This window comes from Theobroma cacao, chromosome 2 (genome assembly GCF_053813885.1).
Source record: "Theobroma cacao isolate CCN51 chromosome 2, ASM5381388v1, whole genome shotgun sequence".
Lineage (NCBI taxonomy): Eukaryota > Viridiplantae > Streptophyta > Magnoliopsida > Malvales > Malvaceae > Theobroma > Theobroma cacao.
This window is the reverse complement of record NC_142640.1, coordinates 10,479,138-10,494,635: the sequence shown is the minus strand read 5'-3', so window position 1 is coordinate 10,494,635 and position 15,498 is coordinate 10,479,138. Positions and strand designations below refer to the sequence as shown.

At 34.6% G+C, this 15,498-nt stretch overlaps 1 protein-coding gene across 4 annotated transcripts; it reads left to right on the top strand.

Moving 5' to 3' along the window:
* Positions 1-6,865: 6,865 nt before the first annotated feature.
* LOC18608655 (protein STRUBBELIG-RECEPTOR FAMILY 3) lies at positions 6,866-15,067 on the top strand. Of its 4 annotated transcripts, none has more exons than XM_007043458.3 (17): positions 6,866-6,996; positions 7,503-7,696; positions 8,113-8,242; positions 8,336-8,407; positions 9,053-9,118; positions 9,192-9,263; positions 9,359-9,430; positions 9,515-9,586; positions 9,671-9,736; positions 9,895-9,960; positions 10,360-10,772; positions 10,883-11,334; positions 11,754-12,025; positions 12,690-12,828; positions 13,869-14,005; positions 14,093-14,249; positions 14,604-15,067. In XM_007043458.3, the coding sequence occupies exons 2-17, from the start codon at positions 7,588-7,590 to the stop codon at positions 14,700-14,702; spliced, it is 2,394 nt and encodes a 797-aa protein (XP_007043520.3). In that variant the 5' UTR covers positions 6,866-6,996; positions 7,503-7,587; the 3' UTR covers positions 14,703-15,067. The 4 variants fall into 4 exon arrangements, with proteins under 4 accessions (XP_007043520.3, XP_017971575.2, XP_017971574.2 ...); XM_018116085.2 differs by lacking the exon at positions 6,866-6,996 and adding an exon at positions 7,109-7,236 and having other exon boundaries at positions 10,360-10,727; XM_007043459.3 differs by lacking the exon at positions 6,866-6,996 and adding an exon at positions 7,110-7,236.
* Positions 15,068-15,498: the final 431 nt, after the last annotated feature.

Genomic DNA, 15,498 nt, shown 5'->3' with positions numbered 1-15,498 from the left:
GGGGGGATGTGGGTTTCGTTTGTGGGCGGAGGGTTGCCGTGGATGAGAGAGAGGGTGGCAGATGTGAGAGATGACGGGGACGGGGATGTTGGTAACGGGTGGTTGGTGATGTTCACTGATCCATTGGTCCATTTTCAGGACAGTTGGTCCTTTGGGCCTACTTCCTTTTAGATTGAGCTTGTTCTGGGCTTTTCTTAACAAGGTTCCTTGGACTGCCCACTATCAACTTTTAAAGGTACCTGATCAAGACATACATACTAAGTGAAATGGCTTCAATTTTTATCACACATTCACGCTGGATGTTTTTGTCCTCGTACGTGTTTTAATCCAAGAAGCTCGACACTTGAAACGTTTTTTTATTTTTGTAAATATTATTATTCTTATAATTTTTATGTACATGGATGAGTCTGACAATGGCATAGGCAGTAGGCACAAATGTAAGCACATACCCATCTCTGAAGGGACTCAAACTTTGAGTGCAGCATGTGCAATCAACTGTCATCATCCGACCCAAGCTTTCCTTTTTTACTCAAATCTTAACCCCAGGCCTCCGACTTTTTCTCCTTTCTCTCATTTTCTAGGATCCGCTGGAATGTCATCGGATCGAACATCCAAGATGAAATGCACTTGAAAAGTTTGTTGACTCCATCCCCATGACTAGTAATTACTTCATCTGTCCTTTTACTCATTATAATAGTATACATTATGAGTATTGTTAACTCCTAAGTCCTTACATTTGGTTTATAACTATGGTACCACAAGTGATGTCCACCAAAGTTAAGTTCAGGAAGCAAATATTGTGATGGTGGACCCTCTCCCCTAACAAAAGAGAGATAGAGAAATCGGATTCTCTAACAAATGCTGCAACTCCAGACAAATCATAAATACTCTCTCTCTCACTTCAATTGGGATCCTATTAAATTGAAAGCTTTAAGTTGAAGGGGGAATAACAAGCGAAAGGGACAAATGATAAAGGGTTAGCTGTGGGTGGTGAGTGAGTGCATTATGATGTATTCAACAAGTTGAATCCCACACGCCAGCCAGATTGCCCATACCACCACAAACTGTGGCCCTGCACTCCCTCTTCGTATTCACTCACCAGGGCAACTAATATTTCAGTCTTCAGTCATGAACATTGACTTTGTTTTTAATATAACAATGATAAAATAATTCTATAAATTACTTAATTAACTACGTGTAGATTACAATATTTAGTTAGAGTTATATTATAATATTATTGATAGTTAAAATTAAATTAAAAAATACAATTTAAATTTTTCTGTAAATATATAATTCCATAATACAATATTTTTCTTCTTGTAACAAAATCGTATTATAATAGCTCCCACATTATCTTAATATATTTATTCAAATTCCAATTTCTTAAGTATATGAACTAGCAAAACCGTGTAAATTTCTGGTGCTTCATTTTTTACACTATTTCATGTGACAAATAGGTAGTATTTGACTATATACATATAAACTTCATGTGGCAGAACTTATCAAAATAAAAATTTAATTAATTACATAAACTATCCTATCACGTCAATGTAAACAAAGTTTAATACAAAACCGATGCAACTCAAGTTGTTAGATTCATTGTGCAGCTTATGTGGTTTACATGAAACAATGGCATTATTGATTTGCTCATGAAAACAGAGTATCAAATCTTTTATGAGATTGTTGCACACTGTTCAAATTTGTTTTTTTATGATGTCATTGTACAATATTCGGTTCATGTATAACTTCATGTCAAGACAATTCTTGGTAATTTCACATTCAGAAAAACAAAAAAGGGGCTATGAATTTGTGATCATTGCATTCATTAGGGTATCAAAAATTTTTTCAAATATGATATTGCTTATAAATGCTTTACGAACAAGTTAATAGTATTATTTTAAGATCATGTTTTTTCATTTAGTTAACACATTAAATTTATCATATTTATTATGTTAATTAGTAACATCCTCTATCTTACATCTACTTTTTTAAAAAAAGAAAACATCCCTCTAATTAAATACTTGGTTATAGTCACAAGAAAATGGTATTTCACTTTTGGTGTGTATATATATATATATATATTTACTTAATCTTTTACTTCAACTTTTGATGGCATAATACTTAAAAAAAATTTTGAATTATTTTAAAAAAATCAAAATATATCTTATTCTTTTATTTAGTTCAACCTAATTTTTATATTTTTATTTTATATCAAATAAATCTTTATAATTAATTATTATTAAACAATATGTCATTTGCCATTTTACGTCACATGATGTTAACGTTGTATATTGTTATGTTATGATAAATGATGACATAATATTTTAATGTGGTATAATTATATGTTCACATAATATGTTATAATGAATAATAACATAATATTTTGATGTGACATGATTATATGCTCATATAATATCTTTTACTCTTTATATCAATGTCAAGTTAAATGTCCTTTTAAGACCTAAGCATTATAATTATCAACAACAATTGAGGCATCCTTTGAGACCGGCCAAGGCCTAATCAAATGTCCTTGGCGTAACAGGTATCATGGATGAATGACAGTCCATTTATCCTTGAGTCGTGGCCGACCTAGCTATTGGCTATGGCAGTAAAACTTTAGGTTCGACAATGCAACGTGTGATTAATAACACCTTGATCAAAAAGAGAAAAAAATGAGTGATTCGTGTGGAGAAAGAATCTTTAGGCAGGAAATAAAATAGGAAACTATAAATTACATTACCGGTAAATTAAAAATAAGAAAAAAAAAACCTTAGTTTGTAAGCTGATATTAAGGCAAATGATGGAGGGTAGTATATAATGCATAATTACGCATAATTAAAATGAGGGATTTAAGTTCAAATTTGTTTTGATTAGAAAACAAGACCCAAATTATTGAAACTGTTCATTTATGTATAAAAGCGTTTAATTTAACCAAAGGTGATTCCCAAAAAGGAAAATTTAAGTTCTCTGGCGGAATAAGTGGGAATAGTAAGAAAGGATCCAATTTACCTAAATCAACATTTGAATGGTTTCCAAGGAGCTCATTTATTACCGTAAACGATCTTTGACCTTTGGGTTGCTTCTCTTGTTTAACCGAAACGGAAGACAACATCAATCCACAACAAGTGTTTGCTAGGAATCCAAGCGTTTAGGTGTAGGATTAGGATGGCGACTTTTACTTCACCATAATTACATATAGTAATGTTATCTTCTCAATTCTCCGAAATATGCATGTAAAACCCATTTGCTAATTGAACATTAGTAAAATGCATTTCTGGAATAATAATAATTATAAGAAAGAAAAGAAAAGAAAAGAACATTGAAAATTTTATTTGAAATGTTATTCCCTCCGTTGCTCCAACTAGAAGGCGGCGGGGAAGGGGCTGGATTGTTGCGTGGAAGGCTTGTTTTACGTATATTATCATATCTTTTACTACCTTTATTACTTGCATGTCACACCATTATTCCACACAATTATTAAATGTTAACGCTAACACACCAAAGCAGTATGTGTGGCAACTTTGTTTGTACTTGGTAAATCATTTTATCATCTTCTTTTAATATTATTTTTTCTCGTTGTTCTATAAATGCTCATCTGCTTAATTAATTGCTCACTGAATCATTATTATTTTTTAAACAAAAATTTTGGTTTATTTTTTAAAAGAGATTTGCCCGCATTTGAATTCTTGTATAGGCCTCCAACCAGGTCATGTCACTTTATTAGTATTTATTATGATAATTACTAATAATTATGATTTTGTTTCTGTAGACATGTGTTGGGCAAGAAAATGAGAAACCCAATCACTTGAAGCTTATCTGCACATCTATTCATCGAGTAAAATGATACCTGAAAATTATACCAAAAAAAAAATGATACTTCAGAACATTTTTCAACACAAATTAAACAATAAAAGGCCGACTAGCTATATCGAATAAAAAACTATATATTTACATTAACTATACGTGTAAATATATTTCAATTGTTTGGCAAAAGCGGCAGGTCATGATAGGTCACAGCCAACAAGACGGTTGGTGGGACTCCACGCGCGGGCATTGCTTCCGTGTTGGTCCTTTGGGGTCACCCACCTTGAGAAGACATTAAGAAAGAAAACTACTTATAAACTATAAATATATAAACTAATACAACGAGAGTGACGTAACTTCCCTGTTAATGTCTAAACTCAGTTATAAGGTAGCTGTCTATCCATGTCCTCCTTCCTTATCTTGAATTTTACAAAAATATTGTTAGTTGATATGATCAAATATAAAAGACGAGTGTGACTTGGATTGTGTTAATGCATGAGAACACAAAGTTTGCCTCCTGAGGTGACCATTTCTGACAAATGACATCTCTACTTGGTCCATAATTTTCTTCCTCGTATTCATCCTTGCGGATTATAAGATGCATATGTTATCAGCCATGAAAATGACACAGTCCGCCAAGTTATAATTAAATTGAAAATACTTGTAATATTATCAATACAAAATAAAATGTAGGAGAATCAAAATTACTTTAATTGATCAAATTTATAAGCAAACACACACCGTTGTGACCATTTGCTTAAACATCAACTACTATTAATTATCTCATATGAGCTTCACAAGTCCTCAATTAATTTTTGTTTTCTGTTTCAAAGCAACAATGTTTTATGTCATTAATCAATTTGCTATATTAAAAAAAACATAAAGTCAAGACGGATGTCCAATCCGCTGTGCACTTGACTAGTACAAGTTGAAGTCCTATTTATTCTCAATATAGTTCTTTTTACAGTCATGATTGCAACATTAGAAATACTTAAAAAGAGACTCCAATTGGAGTTTGAATTGAACCTTTAAAGTATCAAAATGACCAACACACAACTAGAAGCATAGAAAAAGGGAGAAAAAAAACCACAAAGAGATTCCGTCCCAAAACAAAACAAAGAATATTGATGGCATAACTAGAATAAATTACGGGGATCCTTTTTCCTAATTGATTATGTACAACGGGTACATGCTGCGGGGTGAAGCCCAATCGGATGCGGAGATTTGAGTTAAAATTGAGTGGGTGACCATCGGACAGATTCTTTGACGAATGACAGCCTGTGTAAGGATAGAAACAGATAAACACCGCTTAACTTTTAAGACAACCATTTTTTTTTGAAAGTCTTTTCTTTTTGCCCGTTGAAAGGGATAAAATAAATTAGCTTTTCAAAAGTGGCTTTTTCTGACTTGGAATTTTTGTCTTCCAACGCCACTTTTTTTATTTTTGTTAGCTTCGTTCACATTCATGTCGAAGTCTAGTTCTCAGTGTTTTCTTCTAATTTGTTACAAAGAGAGTCGTACTTTTCCAAACTAAAATCCATATGACTTATTCGTAATCAATGCGTTCGTTGAAAGTTTTGCTTGTCATAATTTCAAAGTTGAACGGACTTGTATTACTAGTATGCACCCACAGATGCAATTAAAAGAGTGTACATTTGCAGCGGTGGCTTTCACTCCAATGTAACATTAACCAATCATTTGCATTAGAAACTTTGAAAGTTAAACAAATGATAATTACCAATAATTATGTGTTTCAAGTCGTAGTTTATTTATTTAGGGAAGTTTAATCCTTCCAGTTTAGGTTTAAACATGCAAATGGAGAAAAGGAGCTGCATGTCTCAATCAAAACAAGAAATTATGGGGGTAAGAAACAGAAGTATAAAAAAACCATCAAGTTGGTCTTTGAATTTGAGGACTGAAGGTGGGCCTTTGAATGAGCTCAAAAAGGCAAAGAGAGAACCCACAGAAACAGTGGTTCGACAAAGCACGTGAAGTTTATAGAAAAACCGGTGGCTATTCTATACATTTGCAAAATTACAAATTACAGACAGTGTAACCAAGGGATTTTCATTTTCATCATCTTTTCCTTTTACACCCTCTCAATTACCTTCGATGCGCGTAGGTTCCACTCTCCAGTACCCGCCAGCAGCATCAGCGTTTGCCGTCAATTTATTTATATCCAATAATCTAGAATAATCATTTTCTTTTAATATGAAAAAAATAACATATTTAGTTCACTGAAAGAAATAAAATTAAAATAAAATAATTATTTCAAAAAAATAAAATAAAAAATAATTATTATATAAATTGATTCATGAAAATAAAATAAGATAAAAATTACTATTATTAATTATCCTATTATTTGATTGATAGAAAATATTTTAAAAATAGTTAAAGAATAATTAGTAAATGATAAAATACTTTTTTTTTAAATTTAATAAATTTTTAATTAAAAAACAAAAAGATTATGATGAAAAAATAATATTTTTTATTAAAATTAGAGAATTTATCTTGTTAAAAGATAAAAATATTCTAAATAATAAAATTAAAATATTTTTTACTATAATTAAATATTATTTTTATCAAAATATAAATATATTTTTATTATAATTTAATAATATTTTATATTAAAAAAATTAAAATTCTAATTAAATTAAATGTAATTTTATCTCAATAATTAAAACAAAAAAAAATTATTTCATCCGTCTAACCAAGCACGGCCTAAGAGTATTAAATTTACATTTTCCAATAAGCTTTGAGTTCGCTGAAAAACAAGCATTTCCCATTGCTGCAGGAAATCAGTCAGAACAGAAAATCCGTGACCCTCAAAACATGACGCCCACCGCCCGCTTTCTTTTTCTAACAAAAAGATGTCGTAAGGGAACATGCTTCCGACCAGTCACGCGCTCAAAGCGCGTGTCAGTTTCCGTTTTCGGTTATTTTAACGTTAGCGCATAGAGTAGAAAAAGAAGAAGATGATATACTTGACTAGCACGCACATTGCACAATTACACACAAAACACACTGTTTCTGTTTGTCTTATTTTTCACATAAAAAAAAAATAAAAAAGTTAAAAAAAAAAGAAAAAAGAAGAAGGAGAAGAAGGAAATAAAGATATTCATAGGTGGAGAGAAACTCTGCTGCACCTTTTTCCACATTTCGCTTTGCACCTTTTTTTCCCCTTTTTCTCAGGTATTTTTATTTCATATTTTATCTTCTTATTCTGCTTTCTATTCACAAATTCATGGAATCTTAGCTCCTAAGTTTTTTTTTTACTTAATATATATTTATTTTTTCTTAAAAGCATTGAAATATAAAAATCACATTAGCTTTTGTGAAAGTTCTTTGAACACTTTTCTTCGCCTTATTGGCCTCATTTACTTCAATTGCCTTCAACATTTCTCTAAAACTTTCTGCCTCTTCAACTTCCCAGTGAGTTCTTTACTTCTTTCTGCCTCTGTTTTCTCCTTTTTAAAGATTTGATATAACTCATATATGTAAATATATGTGTATCTATCTACATACACTTGGAACTGTTTTTGGTCTTTACGTGTTTTATGCAGTGGACAAGAATTTAAGATTGTTTTTCTTTTTCTTTTTTAACTAGTTTTGTTTCTTTTTTTTTTTTAGTATTTTAAGATCATTTTGAGTTTAGATCACTGACTTTTTGTTTCTATTGTGTTTGATTTTTGTTTCAGATTGGAAGTTTGCTGTTATGTGGTTAGTGGTGTGAAGGAGAGATTTGGAATATTGGAGGATTTTTTAAGTTCAGTTTAGAGATCAATGGGTAGTAAGAGATCTGGTATAGAGTGGAAGAATTTGAAGATCTTTGTTGTGTTTTTGCTGATCTGCGCCGCCGGGGTTTCTTTAGGACTCACCAATCCTAGTGATGGTAAAGCTAATCTTGCAGCATTTTTTATTTTCCTTCTATTTTAATCTGTTTGGCTACTGAGAGAATGTGGGAAAGTGAAAGAAAATGAAAGGTGTGGAATTCGAGTTGTATTACTGTCTAAAGCTGGTGGAACAGGAATAGTCGGTTTGACTAAGCCAAAATAGTTGAATAGTGAAGTAGTTTTGATTTATTAATAAAATTTTGCTTTGCTTAATTGTTCCCTGTATTCTCTGCGACCAATGAAGCTTTTAGCTGGGATTCTCTTTCATCGTTCCAGGAGATCATCTGTAGATTAACTTTAGCATTTCTCTCATGTTTTATGTGTGTGTTTTTGGTTTATTCCAATTCTTATGATGCTTTCTAGTTATCATGTGGAGCTTTTTATCTAACTGTCTGCGTTGCTTTGGTTGAATTAGTTGCTGCAATTAATAGCTTCTATACTGCATTGGGCTCTCCCTTACTTCCTGGTTGGGTTGCTTCTGGCGGAGACCCATGTGCTGAAGCATGGCAAGGCGTACAATGTAACGGTTCAGACATAATGACCATGTGGGAGGCCATTTCAGTGACTCTTTAGGTTAATGAATGTTCTGCAACATGCCCAATGTTTACCTCGCTAATATGATCCTTTGGCATTTGCAGAGTTCTTAATGGTGCTAATTTGGGTGGACAACTGGGTGACAATTTAGGAATGTTTGCTTCTATCAAGGCAATGTAAGTGGTATTTTCTCTCATCTCCTCTCACAAACCAATTTCTGTGCTTGTGCCTGTGAATGAACAATATTGTGATGTTATTTTGTTGCCTTATTAAAAAAAAATAATTGTTGGCTTGACTGAAGTGTCTTCCCCTGCACTTCAGAAAGATACTGATTCTTTGTTCACTGTCATTTGAATCCTTTTTCAAATTACAATGGTCTTCATTGTTAATACTTGGCTATAATGGAAAAAAGAGAACACAATGCACTTGGTTGGCACTTTTCTGCATCTAGGATTTATTGATTTCAAATGCATAGAGATTATTAGGAAGTTAAATTGTATTTAACTTTTAAACTTGGAAGACACCAAATTGATTTCTTCAGACATAAGATCTCATATTCGGGAATTTATGTAAGCAGTTTAAATAATTGTATCATGCTTGAAACATGCAATTATTAATTCATTGAACAATCAGATAATCAACTGCTAAGTGAGTGAATGATGTGCTCTAGATATGCATGGGAAATAGGGAGGGAAGCATGAGGTATCTCTTCTCCATTTTACAGCAACATAATCACATTTTGTGAAATATCAGATGGTGCTATTTCTTTCTGATATGTATGTTGGACACTGTCATTGATTGTGTAATTTGTCCTGTTTCAGAGATCTAAGCAACAACCAGATTGGGGGCAATATTCCATCCAATTTGCCTGTTTCTATGCAAAACTTGTGCGTTTGATTCTCACATGATCATATCTTTTAATCTCCTTAGCAAATTCATAATCCTCTTTAAATTCGGCAGTTTTCTTTCCGCCAATCAGTTCAGTGGAAGCATCCCGGATTCACTATCTTCTTTGACTCTGTTGACAGACATGTAAGTTTTTGCTTCTCTGTTGTTTGAGATGACGCATAGCTGTTCTTACTTCTAGACAGAACATATTCCTAACTTTTGTTCTTTTGTGCCATCAGGTCGCTGAACAACAATCTTTTGAGTGGAGAGATACCAGATGTCTTTCAGGCCCTTTCTGGCTTGATCAATCTGTAGGTTTCAAATTCAAATAAGTTATTAAATTTCCTAGTTTTTTTGATAGTTTATTCATAGTTGGAGCAATTGTTTCCCTATAGGGATTTGTCTAATAACAATTTGAGCGAGCGACTGCCTCCATCTATGGAAAATTTGTCTCGTCTGACCACTCTGTGAGTTCTCCTCCTTTCCAACTGCACAGCCATTTTAATTATAGTAACTTTATCTGAATGGCAGCTGACTGTCTCAGTTGGCAGACGTCTGCAGGTCAATCAGCTGTCAGGAACGCTAGATGTTTTACAAGATCTTCCCCTCAGAGATTTGTACTCTTCTCAACTATGCCATTTGTAACATTTAGAATGAAATATTTGTTTATATAATCCTTTTCCATCAGGAGAACCATATTGTAGTGGTTTTAGAAGTTTCTTGGAGGATTCTTCTCTACTAATGTTCTTTTCCCTGTTCATCCTATTTTGAACAGGAACATAGAAAATAACCTTTTCTCTGGACCCATACCTGAGAAAATGCTGAGCATCCCAAGCTTCAGGTGAGCACTGCATCTTACATTTCAAGAGAATTAATCTTTCGTTTGCAAATTTTAGGTAAGCACATATAACTGTCATACTGTTAGATGCACATCCAATGCCATAGATACAGATATCAGAGATGTTTCTCAGCTTCCCAATTTCAGGGAACTTATATGGTTTATCATTGACAAATGCCAAGAAGACCAATTATTTTGTAAAAATTGGTTAAAATGTTGATGAGGGGAGGTTGCAGCCTATGGCACCAAATTCATCATAGGTCAACTAAACATAATATCCTTTTGAGGATGGGTCTTGCTCCACTTTTAATTTTTCCATAGATATAATTTGAATGTACTTATTGTATACTTCATTTCTTTCTGTTGCATGTTTGTTTGCTTATATTGAAATTCTCTGCACAGAAAAGATGGAAACCCATTTAATTCCAGTATTGCTCCATTGCCTGCTCCCACATCACCATTAGCACCACCACATGCACCACCTCATTCTGAAGCACCAACTTCTGATCAAGCACCAACAACTGATCAATCACCTGGGAAGCATGCCGATGGGCCTTCTGCGTCAGAAGGATCTAGTTCTGGAGAGAAGAAGAAATTCTTAACTTCTAAAAGGGTGGTCTGGATATCAATTGCAGGTGTTTTGTTGTTTATAATATTGGCTTTAGGACTTCTGCTTTTTATACCAAAGTGTAGCAGAGGAAGGGAACGGGCTGGCAGAATTTTTAAACGGCATCAAGTAGGTGCATATAGAGGCAACAGAGAGAACCTTGGTGAGGATGGTCCCTTACGTACCACAACCAGTCAAACAGAGAAAGGCAAATGAATGCTTTTACTCCAATTTCAATATAGATATAGATTTTTCCTATTATTGTCAGGTTTTTCAATTGTTTGAGCAATAATTTTTTTTTGAAAATTTTGTGAACAGGCCCAAAAGAGGCAGTTACAAGACCAGTGGGATTTAATCAAACAGACAGGGGAAGAATGGGGGCGATTGCAAAGCCGCAGAATGAGAAAGAGAGAAATGCAGAAAGGATGGGCACAATGCAGAAGCGATTTGACCATGAGATAGACATGAGTAGCATTGATATGATGTTGATGGTTCCCCCACCACCACCACCACTCCCACCTCCTCCCCCTCCCCCTCCCCCACCCCCTCCACCTCCTCCTCCACTTTCTGAGAAGGTCATTGTGAAACCAATTGTGCCTGATGAAGTAACTACTGCAAGGCCTTCTGCCAGAACTTCGAAACCATCTACATTTGCAAAGTCTTTTACCATTGCAGTCCTTCAACAATATACAAACAGCTTTGCTCAAGAAAATCTTATAGGGGGTGGGATGCTAGGGAATGTCTATAGGGCAGAACTTCCTGATGGGAAGGTATAATTGTTAATTTCAAACAGATTTGATTTTGTTACACGTAGGGTCTTTCTTTGTCTTTAATTATTTTTTTCAAAGTGTCTGCTACATATCATACCCATTCCCATGTCTGTATCATTGCTTCATAGGCTTGCCATTGGGAAAAAAAATATAAAGGTAGAGCTAACAGAGATAATGCAAATCTTAGTGTCCATAAATAACCTATTATTTGTCAGTTTTAGAATTCATAATGCTGTCTTTTCCTCCCTTCCTCCCTCCTTCCCTTGCTCTGCACCTTTAGCTCTCTGTCCACATTTGCATATGCACAAAGTTGCGCTCGTGTGTATGGTACCATAGCATATCAAGTAGACATTGTAGATAGCATTATGTATGGAGCAGCTTCAGATTCTGATGCATGATCTTGTTGGATGCATTTGTAGCTACTTGCAGTCAAGAAACTGGACAAGCGAGTTGCAAGTCAGCAGAAGGATGATGAATTTATTGAGCTGGTAGAAAATATCGATCGTATCCAGCATGTGAATATTGTCAGGCTGATGGGTTACTGTGCAGCGCATGGTCAAAAGCTTTTGATTTATGAGTACTGCAGCAATGGGTCAGTGCAGGATGCCCTGCACTCAGATGATGAATTTAGAAAGAAGCTTTCATGGAATGCCCGTATTCGGATGGCATTTGGAGCTGCTAGAGCCTTAGAGTAAGTCAAGTTACCATTGAGATGAGATGGCTGTATCTCCCTTACTTGTTCTCCATTCTAGTAGGTTTAGCTTTACATATTCAATTGGTTGGGCTGCTGTGGTTGGAACCTTTTTTTAGTGGACGGGGTGTCATCAGTTACTTTCTGGACATGCTTAGCATGATGTTATTGAAAAGAGTTATATTATGAAATTGAATCTGGTTAGAAGCTTACTGTTATAGCTTATAGAGACTAAATTGTGAAAGCTTAAATCTAAGTTAATAGTGGGAGTAAAATTAAGATAATGATGAAGAGGTCAAAAGGAAGCAATGACTAATTGCAGATGGGAGGTTTTTGGATGAACCTTCTTGTCATTTCTGCCAATGACCTTCTGTTCCAAGCAGCTTTATTCTGGACTGATCAAAAGAATTAAGGGTTAACTTAGTCTAAGAGTCAAGCAATTTATATACTTTAATTATGGGCCATGCAATAGTAAGAAACTTGGGTAGTTCTTAGATCTGCTGATTGCCATATTTGGGGTAAACTAAACAGACACACATCCATACTTTTTTCTTTTTTTCAGGTGGGGTGGGGGGGAATATGTTAATTTTATTTGACCCTTAAGTTTTAGCGTTGAAGTGCACATCATTCTAGTCCTAATCTTCTTGTTGTGTTATGTGAGAAGGTATCTGCATGAGGCCTGCCAGCCACCTGTTGTACACAGAAACTTCAAGTCTGCCAATGTTCTCCTTGATGATGATCTTGATGTGCGTGTCTCTGATTGTGGTTTGGCGCCATTAATAGCATCAGGTTCTGTAAGTCAGGTAGGTTTAAGCTTGTCATCATCTTATTATGCCTCTTGGAACATGGGACAGTGATAAAGCTTGGAACTTTAACTGGTTCATACACAAGATTTATATCTTTACTAGACTGGGTTGTTTGCATTTTAAGAAGTTGCTGTTGTGCAATTAATATGTTAAAAAAAATTAAACAAAAGAACAACATTTTTCTAGGAAACACGAGTTCTGAGGAAAATAATTGAGAATATTAAACAGAAGCTGCTGTAATAGTGAATGTCTAACATCAGGCTCTTGAGATAATCTTATATTTGACATTTTTTGTCTCCTCTTTATTTGCTAATTTGACTAGTCATCTAGCCTTGTTCCTTTCAGTATAAAGAGAAATTTTGGAGGTTTTAATTGTCTGGTTCCACCATGATACTAATGCTACGGAATAGTATTTTAGCTTTTACTTTAGTATGATAATTCATTCAGGGGAAGTCCCAGATAATTCTATATCTGGAAGAGGAAACTGACCTGTTCATGTACCCACTATAAGGGTAAAAAAGGAGTGGCTGAGCTGTCCTCTATTTACTTGTTTAGTTTGACTAGCAGCAATCTCCCTGAAGCTAATCTTTTCAGAAATTGGTTGATATGCTGATGGTATCCTGTGAGTTTTGTTGTTCATGTATTTGCAGCCAAGAATGGAATCATGTTCTTGATGGTAATTATATGTGCATCTGAAATTAATAAATAGCCTTTATTCACTTAAAAAGATTGAGCTATGCAAACCAGCCTTATGTCATATCTTCAATAATAGTGGTTAGCAGTATTGCTACTGCATTAATTACATTTCTGATGCTTTTCAGGAGAAATGGTGGTTTTGTGGGCTAGGGAAAGTTGTTGATCAGTCATGTAGGGAAATATTCAAGACTTTGTTTTGCTTGATGTTCGGAAAATATTGAAATTAAATGCTTATTGTTGAATTTGATACCCTGCCATTCATAATAGTAGTTAGTTGGGGGCAGCTACATAAATCTTTCTTGGCCATTCAGCTAGCAATTCTGAAACTGTTCTACATTCAGTTGTCAGGACAACTACAATCAATTTATGGTTATGGAGCTCCAGAATTTGAGTCTGGAATTTATACTTCCCAGAGTGATGTTTACAGCTTTGGAGTATTTATGTTGGAACTATTAACTGGCAGGAAATCTTATGACAGGTAAAGGGCTGAAACCATATTGCGGTTTATCATTGTGTCCACTTCAATAATCTGATTAAATGATATCTTGTTGAAAATGTTATTTAGGACAAGGAGTAGAGGCGAGCAATTACTAGTAAGATGGGCAGTCCCTCAGCTCCATGATATTGAAGCATTGTCTAGGATGGTTGATCCTTCTCTCAGTGGAGAATATCCTGCTAAATCATTGTCGCGCTTTGTTGATATCATTTCTCGGTGTGTTCAGGTGAGAATATCATGGCTAACTTTTATATGCTAAATGCACACACAGGTTCAATGAATGACAATTGATATCAACCTCCTACATTTTCCTGGTCCATTACGATGGAACTTCAAACCCCCCCCCCCCCCCCCCCCCCCCCACGCACACACACAGATTCAAAGAGTGATAATTGATATCAAAAGGTGTTTAATTGATGAAGTAGTTCTTAGATATCACACAACACTTTTTTATGTAGACCTCCTCTTCCTAAGCATACTTGTGTCCAAACAGTTTCAGCAAACACACAAACAGCTTGGACATATTCCTCTGCATATATTTAAGTCCAACTGCTTGTCTAACCTCAAGTTCATTTTGCAGTCTGAACCAGAATTCAGGCCGCCAATGTCTGAAGTTGTTCAAGATCTATTGGACATTGTACGGAGGGAGCATCCCAGTAATGAATCAAATGGAGACTGACTTACAGTAGGCAATAAACCTGGTGATATGATCAGTTAATGGATGAAAGTCACAGAGATTTGATCCGTCTGAAGTTGGTCTGAGAAAATACATCCATTGTAAAGAGGCTGCAAGCAAATTCTCCCACTAACACACAAGTTGCATCCCAAGCTCTTATGCGAGAGGAGTTTTGAAGGACATCAACTAGGAACCTTATTGCTGTGACAATGAACAGTCTGAATTTTCAGGTCTGTTACTTTGTAATCATTCCATTATCGTTCATTAAATCATGTAACAATGTCTTTGCTATGGCATAAATATGCTAATCATTTGTTTCCTAATATTATTATTGTTATCAATTATTCATAATGATTTTGTTTCCACAACCTGATATATGGGTCCATTTTGCTTTTGTTTTTGCCTGGAGGAGATGGGTCCATTGATGTGTACACCATGAGCATATTCTTGGTTTGTGTTTTCGTAGAGCTAGAGGTCACACGACTGCAGAAAACATTATCCTAGGAAAAGCTTTTTCTGTGTTGTGAACTGATTTGCTGGAGGAGGCTAATCAATTGGATTGGGATCCATGTTGGCTTTAAATTTGTTTGGATTTAGGAAATGACTTTGAAATCTGATTATCTGAATGGGTTTTTAACCCCCTATTTTCTAAAAAAATATATTCATAAAAGAATATAATTGAGCACTTCTTACCTTCCAACCAAAGATTTAATATTAGTCAAATATCAGCAGTCCTAACCAAGCAATGGGGGGGGGGGGGGGGTTGCATGGCATATTAGCTAAACTCCAAGGAAATGTT

Excerpts from the sequence above, each read along its gene's own strand:
- LOC18608655 (XM_007043458.3), top strand. The coding sequence starts at position 7,588 with ATGGGTAGTAAGAGATCTGGTATAGAGTGGAAGAATTTGAAGATCTTT. Across the intron at positions 9,119-9,191 it reads CCTGTTTCTATGCAAAACTT|TTTTCTTTCCGCCAATCAGT; the intron begins GTGCGTTTGATT and ends TAAATTCGGCAG. Across the intron at positions 12,026-12,689 it reads GGAGCTGCTAGAGCCTTAGA|GTATCTGCATGAGGCCTGCC; the intron begins GTAAGTCAAGTT and ends TTATGTGAGAAG.